The sequence below is a fragment of the Piliocolobus tephrosceles genome, chromosome 11 (genome assembly GCF_002776525.5).
Source record: "Piliocolobus tephrosceles isolate RC106 chromosome 11, ASM277652v3, whole genome shotgun sequence".
In the NCBI taxonomy this organism is placed as follows: Eukaryota; Metazoa; Chordata; class Mammalia; order Primates; family Cercopithecidae; genus Piliocolobus; species Piliocolobus tephrosceles.
The window spans coordinates 127,104,075-127,128,092 of record NC_045444.1 but is presented as its reverse complement, the minus strand read 5'-3'; the positions used below and the strand labels follow the sequence as shown (position 1 = coordinate 127,128,092).

General features: G+C 47.5%; 1 protein-coding gene across 8 annotated transcripts in view; it reads left to right on the top strand.

Annotated features, from left to right (window-relative positions):
• Positions 1 to 24,018, top strand: part of PASK (PAS domain containing serine/threonine kinase) — a 50,868-nt gene that overhangs the window by 26,073 nt on the left and 777 nt on the right. For 6 of the 8 annotated variants that reach the window (XM_026449077.2, XM_026449080.2, XM_026449079.1 and 3 more), the window contains 7 exons: positions 2,091 to 2,275; positions 3,000 to 3,167; positions 15,216 to 15,341; positions 15,456 to 15,590; positions 18,153 to 18,352; positions 22,074 to 22,207; positions 23,379 to 23,525. In XM_026449077.2, coding sequence (XP_026304862.1) covers positions 2,091 to 2,275; positions 3,000 to 3,167; positions 15,216 to 15,341; positions 15,456 to 15,590; positions 18,153 to 18,352; positions 22,074 to 22,207; positions 23,379 to 23,525 — 1,095 coding nt within the window. Of the gene's footprint in view, positions 1 to 2,090; positions 2,276 to 2,999; positions 3,168 to 15,215; positions 15,342 to 15,455; positions 15,591 to 18,085; positions 21,813 to 22,073; positions 22,208 to 23,378; positions 23,526 to 24,018 lie in introns of those variants that run through there. The other 2 variants (XR_003307163.1, XM_026449081.1) reach the window with 2 other exon arrangements.

Sequence of the window (24,018 nt, the reverse complement as noted above, 5' to 3'; positions counted from 1 at the left end):
CTACGGCTGAGTATGTCCCGGGCCCTGTGGGTGGCCTACGGCTGAGTGTGTCCCGGGCCCTGTGGGAAGAAGTGTGGTGCCCTCAGAGCACCATGCAGTGGGGGTGCAGGGCCTTCCTTGTTCTGGGGTCTGATGGGGTTTCGCCCTGGAATAGTTGCAGCAGAAATCATGTTTTAAAGGAGAATGCATTATCCTCCACCCCTTGAAAATTAAGATTACAAATGTGTGTGCAAGGGCAGGGTGGCGCCCAGGGTCCCAGGACACCTGCCCCATGCCCATCAGTTCCAGCTGTGTCTCCCAACCCCGGCCATACACTTCAGAGAGCCGCTCCTCGCAGCAGCTTGGGGAGATTCTGTTGGGAGCAGGAGAGGTGTGGGGACGCCATGCTGGTGTCTGTCTCTCGACCTCCCGCCGGCCCCCGCCCCGGTGGTTACATGGAGAGGCCTAGAGAGACGTGAGCGTGGCGAGGCGCTCACGTGTTCTGCTTCCGTGCTTTTGGTGTTTAGGCTGCCCTGATCTCTGAGAAGCGAAAAACCTCCCTTCTGTGAGGGTCATGTGATCAGGCCACTTTGCTTCCCCTTTGAGGATGATTCTGTTTTACTTTCTTTATTATTTTCATTTCTTTTTTTTTTTTTTTTTAAGACAGAGTCTTGCTCTGTTGCCCAGGCTGGAATGCAGTAGTATGACCTCGGCTCACTACAAGCTCTGCCTTCCCGGTTCACACCATTCTCCTGCCTCAGCATCCCGAGTAACTGGGACTACAGGCGCCCGCCACCACGCCGGGCTAATTTTTTGTATTTTTAGTAGAGACGGAGTTTCACCGTGTTAGTCAGGATGGTCTCGATCTCCTGACCTCGTGATCCACCCGCCTCAGCCTCCCAAAGTGCTGGGATTACAGGTGTTAGCCACTGCACCCTGCCCATTTTTTTTTTTTATTTTTTGAGACAGAGTCTCACTTTGTCACCCTAGCTGGAGTGCAATGGCATGGTCTTGGCTCACTGCAACCTCCGCCTCCCGGGTTCAAGCGATTCTCCTGCCTCAGCCTCCTGAGTAGCTGGGACTACAGGCATGTGCCACCACACCTGGCTAATTTTTTTGTATTTTTAGTAGAGACAGGGTTTCACTATGATGGCCAGGCTGGTCTCAAACTCCTGACCTTGTGATCCACCCACCTTGGCCTCCCAAAGTGCTGGGATTACAGGCGTGAGCCACCGAGCCCGGCCAATTTTTTGTATTTTTAATAGAGACGGGGTTTCACCATGTTAGCCAGGATGGTCTCAATCTCCTGATCTCGTGATCCGCCCGCCTCAGCCTCCTAAAGTGCTGAGATTACAGGCGTGAGCCACCGCACCCGGCCATATTTTCCTCATTTCTTAATAGCTCCACATTATTTTAACCAGTTGTTTCCATATTGCTGATTTTGTAGTGCTGATAACTAGGGTTCTTTATTTAAAAGAATTTTCTAAATAATACATGTTATTTGTACAAACATTAGAAATATAAACAAGAAGAAAATAAAATCAGCTGTAAATCCCCACCACCAAAAAAGGCTAACCACACTTATGTTGGTGTATAGCAGGAGACTGTGGAAAAATGCATACGTGCTTTCTCTGTATAAGTGGGTATGGAGTTTAATATGGCTGTTAGTGACTAGAGTAGGTACACGTGTACATGGTTTTAATGTAAGCCATTCACATTCTTGTCTCCAGAAGGCCGAAGACCCACTGTGTGTAGGGGCACATTGAATGCAGGTTCCTCAGGCTATTCTGAGTTTGGGGAGGTCTGCAGGCCTCTCCGGAGGTCTTCCTTGGCCTCTGGCTGCCCTGAGTGAGGAGGTGTGGTTGTTGCAGGCCTGCAGGCTATGCCCCAGGGGTGTTTCCCTGGCCGGCCCTGACAGCTTTCCTCTAGGCCTTGGTGCTGCCTGCCTCTGCCTGGGCTGTTCTCTGGTCCGTGCTCTGGGGATTGAACTTTCTAACCTAAAGCTGCTGGGGATTGAACTGTTGCATTCTGGGGACTGGACTTTCTAACCTAAAGCTGCTGTCTAGCCAGGTCAGCACAGGCCTGTGCGTTCTTGCCTTCTTACCCTTCAGGTGTACAGTTTGAGGTGAGACGGGTGGAGCTCCAAGGCCCCACACCTCTGTTCTGCTGCTGGCTGGTGAAAGACCTCCTCCACAGCCACCGCGACTCAGCTGCCAGGACCCGCCTGTTCCTTGCCAGCCTGCCCAGCTCCACCCACTCTACCACTGCGGAGCTCACCGGACCCAGCCTGGTGGAAGTGGGTATTTGCAGTCAATGCCTGCCCTGGACTTGTCTTGTACTGTGTGGCAGATATCCTAGTTGGCATCTCTCTGTGTTTCCTCGGGGATAGGAATACGGTCTGTTTGTAACTTTTGTTTTCTTTTTTTTTTTTTGTGGGACGGAGTTTCGCTCTTTTTCCCCAGGCTAGAGTGCAATGGCGCAACCTCGGCTCACTGCAACCTCCGCTTCCTGGGTTCAGGTGATTCGCCTGCCTCAGCCTCCCGTGTAGTGGGGATTACAGGCACGCATCACCACGCCTGGCTAATTTTGTATTTTTAGTAGAGGCTGGGTTTCTCCATGTTGGCAAGGCTGGTCTTGAACTCCCGACCTCAGGTGATCCACCCGCCTCGGCCTCCCAAAGTTCTGGGATTACAGAAGCGAGCCACTGCACCCGGCCCTGTTTGTAACTTTCCACACTGTCTTCTAGTATCCAGTGTGACTATAAAGCCACTTTAAATCTGCATAAGCCCATGTGTATGGTGGGATGTGAACACGTTTCAACATGTGTGCCAGTTGGGATCAGTGTGCTGAGGCTGCTTGGGGTGCCCTGTGGAGATAGGCCTTCAGACCTGTCTGAGAGCATGGGAGGAGAGGGGACTGGAAGGCAGGGCACACCTGCCTCGGGCGGCTACTAAAGACGCAGGGGGACCTCTGCCAGGTGCAGTTGCATGTGACCCCACAGACCTTCCTCTGCATTGCAGGTGCTCAGAGCCAGACCCTGGTTTGAGGAGCCCCCCAAGGCTGTGGAACTGGAGGGATTGGCGGCCTGTGAGGGCGAGTACTCCCAAAAGTACAGCACCCTGAGCCCGCTGGGTAGTGGGGCCTTCGGCTTCGTGTGGACTGCTGTGGACAAGGAAAAAAACAAGGAGGTATGCTGGCTGTGGGAGGGAGTGGCGCCGGGCACCACTTCAAAGGGCTCTTGCCTTTTGGTCCCAGTTCTCTAAACCTGGGGTTTTTGGAGGAGTCCTCTACATACGGCACCAAGCACACAACCTGGCATGTGGGCAGTTTCCGGATACAAGGAGGCTCTCCCAGCAGCGCACATGTTGACATCCAGGGTTGCTGATCCCGTCAAGTTGTAGATTCAGACCTCGAACAGGCCAGGCTCAGGGCTTCGCCTCCTGCCCTTGTGTTGAGATCCCACATCTGGATCTGTGTTCCCTCCTTTCTGAGCCTGGGTCTTGTGCCATTCTCCTACTGCCCACTTAGGTGCTGATATCTCGCGGGCACTGCACGTGCATGCTTCAAACCAAATTTAGGACCTCCTCCACCCCGCTGGAAAAAAACCCCCAAGAAAGAGGCAAGCAAGCTAATCAGCAGAAGCCCTTGGTCTTCCCAGGTCCCGGGAGTGATTGTGTTGTTGATAGCTCACGGCTGGAGCAGGGATTGGTGTGTGCTAGGCGTCCCTCTAGGTGCACTGAATACTGCCAGCTGCTTGTTCCCCCCACCCCTTTCCTCCCCAGTTATCATGGCCATTCTTACATATTCTCCTTCCAAGTAAGGTTTAGAACTTACTGTCCCTCCCTCCCAAGTCCTCTCAGGATTCGTAGCTGCCTGGACATGTTGTGTTGTGGGGGAGTTGACCTCAGGACGATGCCCACTTTTCTGTTCAGAAGCAGCATGTGCTGCTTGCTGTGAATCCTGTTAGATTGTCCAGGTGTGTTCGTGCCTGGCTTGGCGGGTTCCTGGGAGGGTCACGGAATACTGCCCATGGGATCCTTTGCTCCCTGCATTTTCTAGTCACTTGTGGCTGGAATACACCAAAGATCCGAGCTTGGATTGATTCATCATATGTCTGTATCCAAGTCTTCCTAGTACTCATGCTTTTTTAGTGGATCTTTTGGATTTTCTAGATCAACAACCACTCCTCTGCAGTAATGACAATGTTGTCCCTCCCCTCTGTGATTTGCCCATCATCATCCTTTGATCCTTTGCTCCTGTCTGTCCTTAGCTAGGACCTGTGGAGTGTGCTGCACAGCAGGTGTGCCGCTGCTTCTCCTGGGCTCTGCTGCTTCTCCAAGGTGGCCATGGCTCCTTTCATTCCTGATGAGCATCTTTTATTCCAAGATCTTTCATTTTACTTTCAACCTGCTAAAATATTTTAAGAATGAGTGTTGAGTTCTATCAAATTCTATCAAAAGATGTCTTTTCAGCATCTACTGAGATATTCATATCCTTCTTGCCTTTATTAATAAAATGAATAACATAGTCACAGAATCTGTCTTTGATTATGTTATAACAGTTCTTAATGCATTGCTGAATTTGACTTTTGATTTGCTATTTCTCTTTTTTTTTTTTTTTTTAAGACGGCGTCTTGCTCTGTTGCCGGGCTAGAGTGCAGTGACATGATCTCAGCTCACTGCAACCCCTGCCTCCCGGGTTCAAGTGATTCCCCTGCCTCAGTCTCCCATGTAGCTGGGATTACAGGCATGCGCCACCACACCTGGCTAATTTTTTGTATTTTAGTAGAGTTGGGGTTTCACCATGTTGGCCAAGACGGTCTCAATCTCTTGACCTTGTGATCTACCCACCTTGGCCTCCCAAAAGTGCTGGGATTACAGGTGTGAGCCACTGCGCCTGGCTTGATTTGCTATTTCTATTTGGGATTTTTTTCGTTTATATTCATACCTGAGTTTTGTTTCATTTCGTTTCTTTTCTCTTTTTCATTTATATTCATACCTGACTTCCTTCCTGCCTTCCTTCGCTCCCTCCCTCCGCTCCCTCCCTCCCTCCTTGCCTCCCTCCTTCCCTCCTTCCCTTCTTCCTTTTTTTTTTTTTTTTTTTTAAATGTCAGAGTTGCATGAGGCTGGCCTAGTGGCGGTTGGATGGTGTGTCAATACCTGGAAGATGATGTTCCCTTGGCTGTCCTAATTCTTGTTTCACTCTCTTTTTTTGCTTCACTGGCCAAATAATTGTCTGTTTTACTCATCAAGTATTTTTTTGGTTTCTTTTAATTTCTTATACTTTCTATGAGTTAATTTAGCTATTTTTCTAGATTATTGTATTGAATGTATATTTTCAATGCTGTTAGTGATAACAGTGTTTACAGTATTAAGCTTTCAGAATACACTTTGGCCATATCCTAGAGGTTTTACTCTACAGTGCTTTTGTTGTCATGTGTTTCTAAACAGTTTGATTTTTTTTTTTTTTCTTTTTTTGAGACTGGGTCTCACTCTGTCATCGAGGCTGAAGTGCTGTGGTACGATCTAAGCTCACTGCAACCTCCGCTGCCTGGGCTCAAGTGATCCTTCCACCTCAGCTTCCTGCGTAGCTGGGACTACAGGCATGCACCATCACATCTGGCTAATTTTTTTGTGCTTTCTTTTTTTTGGGGGATAGAGACAGAGTTTTGCCATGTTATTCAGGCTGGTCTCAAACTCCTGGGCTCAAGTGATCTACCTGCCTTGGCCTCTCAAAGTTCTGGGATTACAGGTGTGAGCCACCATGCCCAGCCAACAGTTTGATTTTTAAGTTTCTGTTTTCATCTTTCATTTATCTGAGCAGATCTTCTCATTCTTGGTTTGTATCAGGAATCCGATGGACTCTAGGGGTTTCTTTAAACCTTCATAGCTTAAGGCAGAAGAAAGAAGCCCCAGCATCTTTCTCTTGCTGTAAAAAGAAACCACATGAGTAGTTTTTGCCTTTAAAAAAAAGATGTCGGCCGGGCGCGGTGGCTCAAGCCTGTAATCCCAGCACTTTGGGAGGCTGAGACGGGCGGATCACGAGGTCAGGAGTTCGAGACCATCCTGGCTAACACGGTGAAACCCCGTCTCTACTAAAAAATACAAAAAGCTAGCCGGGCAAGGTGGCTGGTGCCTGTAGTCCAGCTACTCGGGAGGCTGAGGCAGGAGAATGGCGTAAACCCGGGAGGCGGAGCTTGCAGTGAGCTGAGATCCGGCCACTGCACTCCAGCCCAGGCGATAGAGCGAGACTCCGTCTCAAAAAAAAAAAAAAAAAAAGATGTCGATTTAAATGTTATTATAAAGCCAACAAATTATTGAGTAAAGGAACCAATCAAAAAATAGACTCTTAAGGGTTGTTATGGTTCATAGAACAGAGTGCAGTTCCCACGTCTTAAGAATCTCCTTTGTACCAAGAACACTCTTAGGCCTGGTTACCTGGTGACGGACAGCAGAGATGGGCACACGTCCCCTGCGTCACTGTGCCGGGCAGGGTGGGAGAAGCCAGGGTGTTGGGAGGTTGGTCCTGTACAGTTTATTAGAACTAGCTTTATGGGTGGGATGCAGTGGCTCACTCTTGTAATCCTAGCACTTCAGGAGGCCGAGGCCAGAGGATTTCTTGGCCCAGGAGTTTGAGACCAGCCTGGGCAACATAGTAAGACCTCGTCTCTACAAAAAGTTAAAAAATTAGTCTGATGCAGAAGAATCACTTCATCCCAGGAGGTTGAGGCTGCAGTGAGCCAAGATCATGCTATTGCACTTCAGCCTGGGCAAACAGAGCAAGACCCTGTCTCCAAGAAAAAAAAAAGCCAAAAACAACAACAACAAAAAACCAGCTTTGTGGTGAATAAAAATGGCTTTCTTTTTTCTTCCCAGCTGTAGAGGAAAAGAGAATTTTAAAAAATCTTTGTGAGTTTTTTTTCCCCAGCGTTTAGGATGACCTGCTATTTCAGGGTTAACCATTAATATCCCAGTAGTTATTAAAAGAAAGAGAGCAGGCCTGAGACATACAGCTTATGACATGTGAGAGAAAATGGCAGAAGAACACTTGAATATGTAGAATATGAGACACCTATTGTTTTCCAGCTAATGCTCTGAGTTATTTAGGCAAATACTTAAATGCAGGATGCACAAATCATGAGTGTCCATTGTTAGGGACGTTCAGCAACTGGACACACACACCACCAGCACCCAGATCAAGATGCAGAATTTCCCCAGCATCTCAGTAGCCCTTCTGGGCACAGACCCCAGGGTACCCACTCTCTTGGCTTTTAACATAATCAGGCTTGCCTATTTCTGGACATTCTATTTATGTAATGCTCTAATGATGTGAGCTCCAATGATGTTGTGTATCTTTTTGTGTGCTTGTTCACCATCTGCATATTTTCTAAATCTTTTCAAACCTTTGCCAGCTTTTAAAAATAGGGTTTTTGAGGCCAGGTGCAGTGGCTCACGCCTGTAATCCCAGCACTTTGGGAGGCCCAAGCGGGAGGATCATGAGCTCAGGAGTTCGAGACCAGCCTGGCCAACATAGTGAAACCCTGTCTCTACTGAAGATACAAACAATTAGCTGGGCATGGTGGCGCGCACCTGTAATCCCAGCTACTCAGGAGACTGAGGCAGGAGAATCCCTTGAACCTGGGAGGTAGGGGTTGCAGTAAGTCGAGATTGTGCCATTGTACTCCAGCCTGGGCAACAGGGAGAGGCTTCGTCTCAAAAAAAAAAAAAAAAAAAAAATTGAGTTTTTAAACAATATTGAATTTTAAGAGTTCTTTATAATTTCTGGTTACTATTCCTTTATCTGATAGGGAATTTCACCCACGCTGTGGCTTGTCTTTCCATTCTCTTAGCAGTGCCTTTTGGAGAGCAGAGGTTTTTAATTTTGATGAAGTCCAGTTTATCAATTTTTCTGTTATGGATAATGCTTTTGGTATCCTACATAACCCAAGGTCACAAAGATTTTCTGTTTCCTCCTACAAGTTTTATAGCCTTCAGTTGTACATTGAGGTCTGTGAGGCAGTGGGAGTTGGTTTGGTGTGTGGTGCGAGCCGTGGCTGAGGCTTACCTTATACACATGAATTTCTACTAGTTTGGCACCAGTTTTTGAAAAGAATCCTTTCTCCGTTAGATGATCTTGGTAACCTTGGCAGAAACCAATTGACCATATGTGTGTGGGTCTGTTTAGTTCACCAGTCTATGTGTCGATGCGCCTGCCAATGACTGCAGCTTCATAGTGAATCTTGAAACTCCGTCCGTTTTCAAGACTGCTTTGAATATCCTAAGTCCTTTGCTTGTTCATGTAAATTTTAGAATCAGCTTGTTGATTTAATTAATTAATTAGTTTTGGAGAAGACAGGGCCTTGCCCTGTCACCCAGGCTGGAATGCAGTGGTGCGATCATGGTTCACTGCAGCCTCCACCACCTGGGCCCAAGTGATCCTCCCTTCTCCAGCCTCCCAAGTAGCTGGCACCACAGGTGTACACCACCATGCTCAGCTAATTTCTTAATTTTTGTAGAGATGAAGTCTTGCTGTGTTGCTCAGGCTGGTCTTGAACTCCTGGCCTCAAATGATCCTTTCACCTTTGTGTTTCAAAGTGATGGGATTACAGGTGTCAACCATGGTTGATTTTTTTTTTTTTTTTTTTTTTGAGACAAATTCTTGCTTTGTTGCCCAGGCTGGAGTGCAGTGGCGTGATGTCGGCTCACCGCAAGCTGTACCTCCCAGGTTCATGCCATTCTCCTGCCTTAGCCTCCTGAGCAGCTGGGACTACAGGTGCCCGCCACCTCGCCCGCCTATTTTTTTGTATTTTTAGTAGAGACGGGGTTTCACCGTGTTAGCCAGGATGGTCTCCATCTCCTGACCCCATGATCCGCCCACCTCGGCCTCCCAAAGTGCTGGGGTGACAGGCGTGAGCCACCGCGCCTGGCTGGTTGATTTTGTTAATGATGCCTGCTGGGATGTTATTTGGGTTTGTGTTGTCCGAGCTATTCAGGGAGAAGTCACACATTGATCGAATCTTCCGTGCTGTTTACTTAGGTCGTGTTTGAATTTTCTCATCAATGTGCTGCAGTTTTCAGCATGTGAATCCAACATATTTTGTTAGGTTTATCCCTAAGTGTGTCACGTTTTGGATGCTGTTGTAAGTGGTATTGATTTTTAATTTTAATTTCCAGTTCGTCATTGCGAGTATATAAAAATACGATCTATTTTTCTGTGTTGACTTTGTGTCCTGCAAACTTGCTAAACTTTTTTGGTAGATTCTTTGGGATTTTCTTTCTTTTTTTTTTTTTTTTGAGACGGAGTCTCGCTCTGTCTCCGAGGCTGGAGTACAGTGGCCGGATCTCAGCTCACTGCAAGCTCCGCCTCCTGGGTTCATGCCATTCTCCTGCCTCAGCCTCCCGAGCAGCTGGGACTACAGGCGCCCGCCACTGCGCCCGGCTAGTTTTTTGTATTTTTTAGTAGAGACTGGGTTTCACCGTGTTAGCCAGGATGGTCTCGATCTCCTGACCTCGTGATCTGCCCGTCTCGGCCTTCCAAAGTGCTGGGATTACAGGCGTGAGCCACCGCGCCCGGCCGATTCTTTGGGATTTTCTACATAGACAGTTGTATCATCTGTAAATGAAGAGTTTATCACCTCCTTTCTAATCTCTATGCCATTGATTGGTTGATTGACTGATTGCCTTACTGCACTGGCCAAGACTTCCAGTAAAATATGAGCTAGGAGTGGTGAGAATGGACAAGCTAGCTTTGTTCCCAATCTTAGAAAGAAAGCTTAAGCCTTTCACTATTAATGGTGAGGTTAACAGTGGGTTTTCTGTAGAGGCCCTTTATCAGCTGAGGAAGCTGTCTTCTATTCCTTGTTTGCTGAGAGTATTTATTAGGAATGGATGTTGGCTTTTGTCAAGTGCTTTTTTCTGTATCTAATGAGATGATATATTTTTTATTTATGTTGACATGATAAATTATAATGATTGAGTTATGAATGTTGACTCAACCTTGCATTCTTGGGATGGCTCGTAAGGTGTTACTGCCCTTTTTATATATTGCTGTATTCAGTTTGCTAATATCTTGTTAAGCATTTTTGCATCTACATTTATGAGGAATATTGGTGTGTAGTTTTCTAGCAACGTCTTTGTCTAATTTTAGTATAAGCATCATGCTGCCCTCATAAAAATGAATTTGTGGCCAGGAGTGGTGGCTCATGCCTATAATCCCAATACTTTGGGAGGCTGAAGCGGGAGAATTGCTTGAGCCCTGGAATTCAAGACTAGCCTGTGCAACGGAGTGAGACCTCATCTCTAGAAAATAATTTAAAAGTTAGCTGGGCGTGGTGCTGTGTGCCTGTAGTCCCAGCTACTTGAGAGGCTGAGGAAGGGAGATTGCTTGAGTCCGAGAGGTCAAGGCTGCAGTGAGCTGTGATCACGCTACTGCACTCCAGCCTGGGCAACATAGCAAGACCCTCTCTTAAAAAAAGATCTGGAAGTAGTCCTTACTCTTCTGTTTTGTGAAGAGTTTGTATAGAATTGGTATTTTTTCCTTAAATGTTTTGTAGAAATTGGCCGGTAAAGTCCTCTGGGACTGGAGTATTCTTTGAGGGAAGAATTTTAACTGCAAATTAAACTTTTAAAATATAAATGGGATTATTTATGTTTTCTGTTTCTTCTGAAGCTTTGATGGGTTGGATCTTTCAAGAAGTTTGTCCATTTCATCTAAGTTATCAAATTTATTGGCATAATAGTCTCTTAAAAACTTTTAATGTCTGTAGGAGCTATAATTTTATCACCATTTTCATTCTTGGTAGTGGTAATTTGTGTCTTTTCTCTTTTTTTTTGACTGATCAGTCTGGTTAGAAGCTTATCAATTTTTCTTGAGATGGAGTCTCGCTCTGTTGCCCAGGCTGGAGTGCAGTGGTGCGATCTCGGCTCACTGCAAGCGCTGCCTCCTGGGTTCACACCATTCTCCTGCCTCAGCCTCCCGAGTAGCTGGGACTACAGTGCGGGGATTACAGGCATGAGCCACTGTGCCCTGCTGAAGCTTATCAATTTTATTAATCTTTTCAAATAACCAGCTTCGGGTTTCATTAATTTTTCTTATTTATAATCTATTTTCAATCTTGTGATTTTTCTCTTATAAAAATTTTTTTTCATTATTTTTTCTTACTTTGGATTTAATTTTCTTTTCTTCTAAATTTTCCTAAGGTGGAATCTTAGGTCATTTATTTTAGCTATGCTTTTTTCTAATATAATCATTTAATGTTCTAATTTTTTCGCCAACCCCAGCTTTATCTGGGTATCACAGATTTTCATATGTTGTGCTTTCACATTCATTCATTTACAAATATTTTGTTACATTTAGAAGTGCGTTGTTTAATTGCCAAATACTTGGTGTTCAGATATCTTTTTGTTTTTAATTTCTTTATAGAGAACATACTTGGTATAATTTCAGTTTCTTTAAATTTGTTGATGCTTGTATGATGTTTTGAAGTCTCTACCTATACTTGTGGATTTGCTTATTTCCCTTTGTAATCCTCCCAGATTTTACTTCATATATTTGGAAGCTCTGGTGTTATAGGAATAGCCATTCAGTATCGTAGTACCTTCGTGATGAACTCATTCCTTATTTGATATGCCTTGTTCTGAAGTCTGCTTCGGTATTAGTATGACTACTACAGCTTTCATTTGATTTGTGTTCACATAGTAAACTTGTCTCATTCTTTTACTTTTAGTCACTTATGTCTATATTTAAAATGGTCTTCTGTAGGCAGGATACACTTGGGTCTTGCTTTTTAAATTCAATCTGAAAGTCTCTCTCTTTAATTGAGGTGTTTAGACCGTTGATGTTTAATGAAATTATTGATATGGCTGGATTTAAATCTACTCAAAATCTAGCTGTTTTCTGTTGTTTCTGGATATTTCTGTGCTTTGTTCTTTTCCCCTCTATTTTTCCTGCTTTCTGTTGAGCATATTTTATTATGTCATGTTTTTGTTTCTTGTTTGTTTTTAATATTTCATCATGATTTTTGACATCTGTATTCAGATATAATTCACATACCATATAAATTCACCCATTTAGAGTGAACAGTTCAGTAGATTTCAGTATATACAGAGTTGTGCAACCATCACCACAAACGAAGAACATTTCATGACCTCAGAAAGAAACGTCATACCCATCAGTAGTCAGTCCCATAACCCCCATCCTGCTCGAATTTCCTCCATCCCAGTCCTGGGCAACCACTAATCTACTTTCTGTCTCAATAGATTTGCCTATTCCAGACACTTCATATAAACGGAATCATGCACAGTATGCTCTTTTGTGACTGGATTCTTTCATCTAACAATGTTTTCAAGGTTCATCGATTTTGCAGTGTGTATAAGTACTTCATTCTTTTTTATGACCAAGTAATATTCCATTATATGAACAAACACCATATTTTGTTTATCTGTTTATCAACTGATGGACATTTGTGTTGTTTCCATTTTTTGGCCATTAGGAATAATGCTTCTATGAACAATTGTATATAAGAATTGTGTGGGCCGGGCGCGGTGGCTCAAGCCTGTAATCCCAGCACTTTGGGAGGCCGAGACGGGCGGATCACAAGGTCAGGAGATCGAGACCATCCTGGCTAACACGGTGAAACCCCGTCTCTACTAAAAAATACACAAAACTAGCCGGGCGAGGTGGCGGCGCCTGTAGTCCCAGCTACTCGGGAGGCTGAGGCAGGAGAATGGCATGAACCCAGGAGGTGGAGCTTGCAGTGCGCTGAGATCCGGCCACTGCACTCCAGCCTGGGCGACAGAGCGAGACTCCGTCTCAAAAAAAAAAAAAAAAAGAATTGTGTGAACACATGTTTTCAGTTCTCTTGGGCGTATATGTAGGAGTGCACTTTGTGGGTCAGGTCGTAACTCTGTGTCTAATGTTTTGAGGAACTGCTAAACAGCTTTCTAAAAAGGTTATACTGTTTTTACATTCCCATCAGCAGTGTACGAGGGTTCCTAGTCTACATATCCTTGCCAACACTTATTATTGTCTTTTCATTTCTAGCCATTCTAGGGGGTGTGAAAGGGTAGCTCATTGTGGTTATGATTTGCATTTCCCTGATGGCTAATGATGTCAAGTGTCTTTTCATGATCTTACTGGCTGTTTGTAAATCTTCTTTGGAGAAATGTCTATTCTGATCCTTTGCCCATTTGTTTTTTCTTTTGAGACAGAGTCTTTCTCTGTTGCCCAGGCTGGTGTGCAGTGGTGTGATCTTGGCTCACTGCAACCTTCACCTCCCGGGTTCAAGCAATTATCCTGCCTTAGCCTCCTCAGTAGCTGGGATCACAGGTGTGCACCACCAGGCCCAGCTGATTTTTGTAGTTTTAGTAGAGATGGGGTTTCACCATGTTGGCCAGGCTGGTCTCAAACTCCCGACCTCAGGTGACCCACCCGCCTTAGCCTCCCAAAGTGCTGGGATTACAGGTGTGAGCCACTGTGCCTGGCCTAGCCCCTTTGCCTACTTTTAAATTGGGTTGTCTTTTTATTATTAAATTGTATAAGTTCTGTATTCTAGATACAATTTCTTGATCAGATATATGATTTGCAAATATTTTCTCCCATTAAATGTGTTATCTTTTCACTTTCTTGATGTCTCATTTGAAGCACATATTATTTTATCAATTTTATTTATTTTTTTCACATTGATTGTACTTTATTTATGTTCTGCAGGAGGTAAGGCCTTTCTGCTTAAAATATTTAAAATTTACACGCGTATACAAACATACACATGTTCCCCCACCCGTGGGCAAGGGCGAGATGACTGAATAGAGGATGGAGGAGGAGGAGAGGGTGTAGACAGAAGGTCCTTGACCCCTACAGTGGTAGCGGGATAAGGAACAGAGTGGGGCAGAAGGTGGGTTATTAAGAAGCATCTTGCAGGCGGGGCGCGGCGACTTATGCCTGTAATCCCAGCACGTTGGGAGGCCGAGGCAGGCGGATCACAAGGTCAGGAGATTGAGACCATCCTGGCTAACACGGTAAAACCCTGTCTCTACTAAAGATACAAAAAAATTAGCCGGGCGAGGTGGCGGGCATCTGTAGTCCCAGCTACTCTGGAGGCTGAGGCAGGGGAATGGCATGAACCCGGGAAGCAGAGCTTGCAGTGAGCTGAGATTGTGCCACCGCACTCTAGCCTTGGGTGACAAGAGCGAAACTCTGTCTCAAAAAAAAAAAAAAAAAAAGAAGCATGTTGCTTACTGACATGAAGCCATGTGCCCAGCGAGAGCACAGATGAGGCCTCATTGGTGTAGAGGAGGCCCGTGGAGGGTGGGCACACGGTGCCCAATTAGCCAGCCAAGGCCAACGCCTCAGGGGTAGGGCGGAAGTGGGGTGGCATGCACAGGGCACCCAGCCCAGGCCTCTGCTGTCCCTATCTCCCTTCCTCCCCACCCTCCGAGAGAAAAGACAGTTTGGGCCTCAGCCTGAGATTGTTTTGGCCATTTTGCATTTCCATAAGGATTTTAGGATCAGCTTGTCAGTCTTGCACAAAAGCCTGCTGAGATTCTCGTAGGAATCACATTGAATCTGTAGCTCACTTTGCAGAGTACCCACGTAGCAACAGGTGTTGTATCCAGCGACAGGATTTTCAGTGACTCGCAGTGTTTCTTTCTTTTGTGAATGTATCTTTTTCTGTTACACTTTGACTATCATTGACTGTAGTAGCACCTTATGTCTGTCAGTCTTGCTCAACTCTGATTAATCTCAGAGTCAATGTTGAAAATATATCTAAGAGAGATAGCTTTTCTGTATCTTTTCTAGTTTTCTGGCTTCTGAGTTCATTCTCTTGGCCAGGGCTTCCAGTCCTTGGTTGAGAAGTCGGGGTGACGTGGATGTTCTCCGGGGCACCTGCCCTGAGGCCTCTGGGGCCCTCTCTCCAGCCCAGGTTATGGCTCCCTCAGCTCCACCTGGCTTCTCCATCACACTCATCTGTCCACCTTACAGGATGGGCAGGAATGACGCTGCGTTTCTGGTCAGCTGCTGACCCCCTTCTCTGTTTCCTTGTGCTGCAGGGGTTTACGACTATGTTTCTTCTTTCGTGTCCCTGAGATTTAGGGGAGGCAAATGCAGAGGATGTGTCTGCCACGTGGACTGATGGTGCCCCCTGGTGTAATGGGATGCTTGAGGACCGGGTGCCCCCTGCTGTAATGGGATGCTTGAGGACTGGCTCCAGCCATTTCCAACCTCTGTCTTTCTCACAGGTGGTGGTGAAGTTTATTAAGAAGGAGAAGGTCTTGGAGGATTGTTGGATTGAGGATCCCAAACTTGGGAAAGTTACTTTAGAGATTGCAATTCTATCCAGGGTGGAGCATGCCAATATCATCAAGGTAGATGACGATTTCCTCTTTAGAGGTACCCTAACTTGGCTCATGTCAAATGTGTTAAGTTTGTTGGCTTGAAGATGTTTTGGCAGAGTTGGACTTGGCTTTGTCTCTTTCTAGGTATTGGATGTATTTGAAAACCAAGGGTTCTTCCAGCTCGTGATGGAGAAGCACGGCTCCGGCCTAGACCTCTTCGCTTTCATCGACCGCCACCCCAGGCTGGATGAGCCCCTGGCGAGCTACATCTTCCGACAAGTGAGCGCAGGCCAGAGCCGTGCTGGGGCGAACGCAGCCTGGGTGCCTGGGTCTGGTGGCTGCAAAGATCAGTGATCCATACTCGGTTCTCTCTCTGAGGTGGACTTAGCCTTCTGTGTAGGGATTTCATGGAGTACGATATATATTTTGAGTAGAAAATTCTATGATTGAAGTAGAGAAAGTGAGGATGAGGCCAGATACAGTCCTGGAATGATTGGGGAAGTATGTTTAATGGTTAAGGTTTATTTACATACATAAAATATCCACAACAATCACAAAAATTAACCAAAAGGATGCAGTCAAAGAGTGTCTCAAAGGCATGTGTGGGGCACAGCGGCCTGCAGGCTGTAAGTTCTCACTAAATGGTGGCTGTTCAGTTAATTAACCCGCAACATTGAGATCCTGACATTCTCATTTTACAGTAAGTATTTGTCTTGATCTGTTTTGTGTCTAATTACGTACTGAATTTTGCCCATTATTTTGTCGGAATGGGAGCGTGATGATCAAAATAGGAAGGTATCGTAGCAGAGGGAGAGGAGGAAGAAACGGTAACTCGGGTTGGGTTTTAAGGAGAAGGTGGTGGTTCCATCCTGTCCTGCTCCCAGCTCCCCCGAAAGAATTGGAGAAATACCAGCAAAGGGCTGTGTAGACAACTCACATTTGCTCTTGGATTGTTTGCTGGGGACGATTCGATGTCTAATGACGGCTTCCATGAATCAACATTTCTTCCTCAAAGCTACACACTGTCAGGGGTTGTTGGGTTTCTGAAGTTTAGTTTCTCAGGCTCCTACTTGTAAGTTGCAGATATTATGGTGCTGCCGAAAAAGGGTCACCTCTCTCCTTCTTCCTGTGTTGGAAGATGACCTCCTGCCTTTAATTTGTGGCAAAGACTTGTTTCTGAAACTTTACAGCAAATAGAGTATCTGTATGAGGTAACGTTGAGGGTCACTTGTTAAAAGCTCCTTTCTGACAGTTGTTTATTCTGGGGCTAGTGAGACACATAATTATGGTGTGCTATACTCTTAACATTTTTGCCAAAAGAATCTCTACCCCTTTTGTAAATATATAGACATAAATGTTGTTATATGTAAATAATAGAGTCACAATTTTATAAAGCATATGATCGTACATCAGTTTATGTAGGAATCATGCCCGTTCTCAGGGCATTGCCTGTCAGCTCCAGATTCATCAGGGCCTGCTCAGCAGCGGGGTGGGGGAGCTGGGCCTGGGAACAGCCCTGGCTTGGTTCAGGCAGCTCCAGGGCAGCACAGCCGGTCCAGGGCATGGAGGCATCTGCAGGAAGAGCAGCTTTCTTCAAGTTGCTCTTTGTCCCTTTGTGGTTAATCTCTCAGTATTAGTTAATAAATCTTAATGAAACTTTCCATGTTCAAGTTCATGTGTGGTTTGTGTCTCCTGACTGGATCCTGACTGATTTGTATATATCTACATATATCTGTAAGTATGTATGCATGCATGCTTGTATATGTATATTTATGTGTGTACAAGTATATGTTGTGTGTGTAGATATGCACATGTGTATATGCAGCTGTGTATATATGTGTACATGTATGTATCTAAATGTGTATGTATATATAAATATGTAGGCATGTGTATATAAATATGCAGGTATGTATACATTTGTGTATATGTGTATAAATATACATGTTTATTAAATGTAAGTTAATTAATTGGGTTTAGTTAACCTGTCATTAACTGTTGCTTCTGATTTGAAAGATACTCATTTGCAAATATAAAATTGTCTCAAAAGATCAACATGATACATCCATGAAATCACTAAGTTGATTGGTACAGTGACAGTCAGACGTTTAACTCATCCTACTTGAACGAAGCTGAAAGGCCGATTTTGCTAGCCTCCGTTATTGGAGAGGCAGAGTGGGCAGGCAGTGGTGCGCTGCAGCGGCACCTTCGCGGGAATGAAGCCCATTTCCAGCGTACCCGCTTTAAGTCTGCATCACTGAGCAGCCACACATTTGGGGCAGGGATGGCTGATACGCCATGCTGCTCTCTGAGACGCCGCTGAGGCTGTGCTCCCAGCTCTGCCCCAGATCGCTGCCTGAACTCTGGGCAAGTCACTTTCCCTCCCTTGAGCTGAGGTTGTCAACTTGGTGCTTTCTCTCAGGCACTTCCCACTTAACACCAAACCTGCACCCATTCACTTGCCCGCCATGAGTGTCTTTGAGCTGTGGCTTTGTGGCCTGTCTTTCCTCCTGAAATAGGCATGGTGTGCGTTGTGGGGCACATGTCTGCTGGGAAGGTTTTCTCAGCAGCATACAGAACTCACAAGTCTCGTGTTGATGTTGCTACCTTGCTGGCTAACATGGCCAGCCCCAGTGAGCACGCCTCCTGGAGCGGCTTTGTTTCCTGTTTGCTTTCAGTCATATCTTCAGCGTTCAAAAATCTTTCCTGTCCCCAGTTCATTATGAGTCGGAGGTTTATTTTTTCTTTTTGTTTGTTTTTTTCTTTTTTGGTTCCAGTTTATTTTAAAGGCGTACTTTAGTTGAATTGCTTTTTTAAAAAGCCCCTCTGGCCTCCTGATTCCAGTTAGTGTCAGCGGTGGGATACCTACGTTTGAAGGACATCATTCACCGCGACATCAAGGACGAGAACATTGTGATCGCCGAGGACTTCACAATCAAGCTGATAGACTTTGGCTCGGCCGCCTACTTGGAAAGGGGAAAATTATTTTATACTTTTTGTGGAACCATCGAGTACTGTGCACCGGAAGTTCTCATGGGGAATCCGTACGTATGCTGTTGCGGTGCAGCCTGTCCTCACGTCCTCTGTCAGGACCCCGAGGCCGGCTTGATTTTGGGTGGGAAAATGGCTTCCTTCGTGCCTCTTTGTGATGAGAGCGTTGAGTGATCAGGGTGATGTGCTGAAAAGTAAGTGGGCAGGCAGGCAAGGTCATATTGGGCAAAGGCACTGGGTGATGGATTTAGGATTAATCGTTTTATTTTCTCAGCTTTTATTTGCTTGGCGTTTCATCTAATAAAAAGCCAAGAAAAATACTGAAGAGTCCCCCAAAATGGCACTCTTCAAATAAGTGAAGAGGATGCTTTTTAGTTGGGTTTATTTATTTTGATGACAGGAATAATATCTATTTTGATAAAATACCGCGGGGCTGACCACACAAGGAATCAGGCATTGGAAAAAGTCCCGAGGCAGAGGGTTCGTGCTGAAGGCGGAGCCCTGGCTGGAGGGGCTGTCGCTGCCCAGCAGATTCCACGTCGCTGGAATGGGCCGGCGGAGCCTCTGCTCTGCTGTGGGGAGAAGCGGCGTCCTGGGGTGTGTGGCTGAGTTTGCAGCTCTGCAGTCAGGGGAGCCTGTGAGTTGGGGGCTGGCCTGGGCAGGGCCTCCTCTTGGGGAACTTAAGAGAGGAAAGCAAGACGGAAAGGAAGACTGTTGTTCATTTGTAGGGCCTGAGTGGAGGCTGTCTGCTGATGGTGCTTTCTGCTGCACATGCCTGATCACTGTCTCATCTGCTTGTAAACCAAGTGTGTCTTTATGTGTATGAAATAGACTTTATTAAATCAGAAACAGACAAGAGGTATTTTCTGCTAGCACCTCCACGTGTTTTAGAGAGGTGTGGTTGGAAATCGGTGTGGTTGGAATGCTTCTCTAGGTGAGTTCATGGTTGGAGGGTCGGATGATCACAGCACTGCTTGGACCCTCCCCGCTTGCTGCTGCAGCGCTCTGCTGCACTGCCCATATCTGCTCCATGCGGTTCTCTAGGAGTGAAACTGATGCTGCCCTCACAGGAGAGGCGCACGGGGTCCCTCACAGACCTGCTTGGAGCTGCACCTGACCTGGCGGCCTGAGGTCAGAGCGTTTGCTTGCAGTTGCCATGTGAGCTCCATGCCATGCCTTGGGCTCTCGTGAGAGCCTCAGCATCTGACAGAGGAGGGGCCTGGGCACTGGATCCCAGTGTCTGCTTAGGCCATGTTTCATCAGTCAGGAGGTGCAGGTTCCAGGCTGCGCAGCCTGAGTCCTCAGAGCCCAGCAGCCTTGGCCTGCGCCAGCCTCTCCACGCCAGGCAGCATTGAGCTCTTCTGGGCCTGGATGCCCTGTGTGCAGAGTGTGGAGGAAGTGTAAATGGGCTCTTCCCTTCTAGAACCTCCATGCATCTTCAGAGCCACCAAATGGCATGAAATATTGAAGGGAGTTGGTCTAAGAAGGGACTTGGAGTTTCCCTTCAGATCTAGTTTGGTTGCCCTGGAGCCTGGTGGGCACTGGTGGGCTCTGACTCCCTTGCAGTGGCTGTCGTGTCCTCTGTGCAGGAGGGAACTGCCTGTCCCTTGTCCACTGACCCATGATGCCTGCTGCATGGCTTGTCACCCCTTCCTGCACCCAGGCCACGAAGCTTGGGGAGGGTGTAGGGGGGATCCAACCTGGGTGAGAGCTCAGTGCTGCTTGGCCACCTTGCCCTTGCCTCCCAGAGCTGTGGCTCCCACCCTCTTCCTGAGCACCTGCCCTGCCTCCTGGCCCCTCCTTTCTGGCTGTGAGCTGTATGCTGCTCCTGGGCCTGCTGGGCTGCAGGCCTCTTCTCGGGAGCTCCTTCCTCCCTCCTGCGTCCTCTCCCCATCTCCCTGGGTGAAAGGGTTTCTGAGTTCTGGTTCTCAATCCCATCCTCAGGGACCTGGCTTCTGTCTTGTCATCTTCATCTCCGTCTACTCCACGGTCAGCAGACTGTGGCCTTAGGTCCCCATCCCCCTTCCTCAGGCCCTGGCAGCCGCCATTCTGCTTTCTTCTCTATGAATCTGACTACTCTAGGGACCGCCTATATGTGGAATCATACAGCATTTGCCTTTTGGTGACTGGCTTATTTCACTTAGTATAAAGTCCTCAAGGTCGATCCATGTTGTGGCCTGTGCCAGCATCTTCCTTTTCGAGGCTGAATTTGATTGCGTTTTCTGGATGTGCTGTACTTATTCATCTGTCAGTGGACATTTGGGTTGCTTCTACCTTTGCTTTCATCTGTATGTTGTTTGTGATGTTGCTACAAACGTGTTTGCAAACATCCCCTGCCTCTTGTTTCTATAAATAAAGTTTTATCGGGATGGAGCTGTGCTCATTGGCTTATGTGTTGTCTGTAGCTGCCTTTGTCCTACATGACAGTTGAGTTGCAGTGGGGACCATGTGGCCCAAAACCTGAAATATTTACTATTTGACCCTTTACAGGAAAAGTTTGCCAACCTCTGTTCTAGTCTATTGGATATTTCTCTTCATCTTCTAAAAGTTTTGAAATCTAAAAAACAGAAACAACACAAAAACAAAAACTGCCAAATCTGATTTTCTTGCTGTAGCCCCTACAGCTCTCATCCATCCCCTCAGTTTCCCTGTGGTCTGTGCTAGCAACCCCACCACCCCCCTGACTCAACCTGGTGGCCTGACTCTTACCCACGCTGCTGCTCTGGCCTCTGTGATCTGCCGTCTTGAGCCCTCCCCTCCCCGCCCAGCCCCTCATCTCTGAGTCCAGCCCAGGGCTCTGTCCGTGCCGCTCTTCTCACTGCTGTGGTTTCTCTTGGCTCCCTTGTCTAATTCCAGTTCTGGGAAGAGGCTGCTGCTTCCCAGACCTCTTCTGGGGATAGACCCCCAGCTGCGGACCCAGAGGTGCATGGCCTTGGCCAGTGCAGGGGCAGGGCCGTGGGTGCAGGTGACCTGGCTCCGGAGTGTGCTTGGCAGTACCTTCACCTCACCAAGCCTTGCTCTTCTTCTGTGTAAAATGAAGGTAATATTTATCTTGCTAGGTTGTTGTGAGGATTTGGGTTAAGCCATGTAAAATGCTGGTACAGCGTTGGCATCTCTAGGTACCCAGTAAATGGTGGCGTGGATGAGGATGTTTATGGCGATAGGAAATAACAATAGTCCTTTGGGTGTCTTCTCCTTGAAGCTTGCTCCTCCAGTCGGCCCATTGTATGAACATCTGCCTTCACCACATCCTTCTTGTTTGCTTTCATCCTTCGGTATTTCTGCCTGTTCAGTCTCGTCCTGCAGCACCCTTCACATCGTCGCCACAGTGATCTTCCTAAAGGGCACGTGTGTCAGTGGTCACACCAAGCTGAACATGCCCGATCACGTCTGAAGGGCACGTGACCCTGTTCTGAAGTGGCCTGCGGTCCTGTGGCCCTCAGCAGAGCCAATGGACGTGTACTCTGCTTCCTCCAGGAAGCCCTCCCCCACCTCTGGTGGACACGTCTTGTGGTTGGTGTCCACAAGGAAGTTCCTGATTAGCCTCGGAGCTGCCCAAGGGCCTCTCCATTCCTGGCACATGGCCTGGTGGCTGGCCTGGGGCAGAAGTGCATGGAAATGGAGGGCGTGTTGGAGGGGTGGAGTGACCCTCCTGGGAAACCGCTGCCTGGCCTGTGTGCCAGTCGGGAAGGGCTGTGGTGCTTCCCATGGGCGGGCTTGGCAAGCCCGGGCTGAACACTGTGGCGTCCTGATGCCTCCTCCTCCTCCTCACAGCTACAGAGGGCCGGAGCTGGAGATGTGGTCTCTGGGAGTCACTCTGTACACGCTGGTCTTTGAGGAAAACCCCTTCTGTGAGCTGGAGGAGACTGTGGAGGCTGCCATACACCCGCCATACCTGGTGTCCAAAGGTGAGCACGAGCCGCAAGTGGTAGACAGACGACACTGTCCTTAGAGACCAGCCACTGTTTTTTACCCATTTCCTCATTCCTCAGTGTATCTCTCTCCATATCAATAGTCTCATTTGTTTCTTTTCTGTTCACCAAATAATTTGCATATGACTTTAAAACATCTTGATAATTTAGGTTTTTTGTTTTGTTTTGTTTTTTGGTTTTTGGTTTTTTTTGAGACAGAGTCTCGCTCTCTGTCGCCCGGGCTGGCGTGCAGTGGTGCGATTTTGGCTCACTGCAAGCTCTACCTCCCGGGTTCCCGCCATTCTCCTGCCTCAGCCTCCTGAGTAGCTGGGACTACAGGCGCCGCCACCACACCCGACTAATTTTTTGTATTTTTAGTAGAGACGGGGTTTCACTGTGTTAGTCAGAATGGTCTCCATCTCCTGACCTCGTGATCCGCTCTCCTCAGCCTCCCACAGTGCTGGGATTACAGGCGTGAGCCACTGCGCCCGGCTGATAATTCAGTTTTTTTTAATGTTCCCCTTTGGATCTTAGAGGCCCTCTTGTGAGAAACACACTTGCAGTCAGGACAGTGAGGCTCCAATGGCCCTGCTGAGTTGGTGCCTACATGGTTAAAGGAACTGGGGCCTGAATCCAGATGCAAGGCTGGGGGCTCCTCTCAGCTTGTGCCGGCGTCCCCTCGCCTGTCATGTTAACCCTGTGTTATTCACAGCATAGCTAGAGCCCCTGAGAACAGACCAGTTAGGAACCTCTGATTTTCACATCGTCGCCACAGTGATCTTCCTAAAGGGCACGTGTGTCAGTGGTCACACCAAGCTGAACATGCTCGATTACGTCTGAAGGGCACGTGACCCTGTTCTGAAGTGGCCTGCGGTCCTTTGGCCCTCAGCAAAGCCAATGGATGTGTACTCTGCTTCCTCCGGGAAGCCCTCCCCTGCCTGATTTTGGTTGAGTGAGATGGCATCTTGAACTCCAAGCTTTCATGTCAGAGACAATGAATGTTTCCTGCAGCTTCTCTCCAAGCACAGCTGGGCCCTGCACTAGAGGTCCCTGGGCCGCCTCCTGCCCAGTCAGAGGCTCTGCGGCGGGTGGTGGGCACCCAGGAATCTGAGATGTTCTCCACTTCATCCCAGTCTGGATCTACCATCTGTGTTCTTTGTGTCCCCAGAACTCATGAGCCTTGTGTCTGGGCTGCTGCAGCCAGTCCCTGAGAAGCGCACCACCTTGGAGAAGCTGGTGACAGACCCGTGGGTAACACAGCCTGTGAATCTTGCTGACTACACATGGGAAGAGGTGTGTCAAGTAAACAAGCCAGGTGAGGCTTCTCCGCATCCCTCCACCCCGTGTGACTTTGCTTGGAATAACGAGGTCCCCAGGCTGCCTTCCTAGGTCAAAAGGAGGAAAAGGAGGCTCTCTCCCCCATGCTGCCTTGGACACAAATGTCAGGGCCTGTAGCTGACCTGTCACCTGGGAGAGGGAGTTTGATTGTGTCCAGAGGCGTCTGGACACCACTGGGGTTCAGGGTGTGGCTTTGGGCCTTGGAGGGTGGGCAAGTGCCATGGGAGCTTCTGGCAGAAGAGGTCAGAATCCTCAAAGATGGTTTGAGGAAAGCAGCTGGTGATGGTCTGATTGGGCCGAAGGGGAGGATGAGGCCACAGATGCTGAGTGTGATTCTCTAGCAGCCTGGGGGGGCCCAGGGCTCTTCAGACAAGGCTCTGGCCACAGAGCCACAGAGGCAAAACTGCTGCTCAGAGCATTTGGACCAAGTTGCTGTTGATGGCCCTGGGCTTAGATCCCCACCTTGGCAG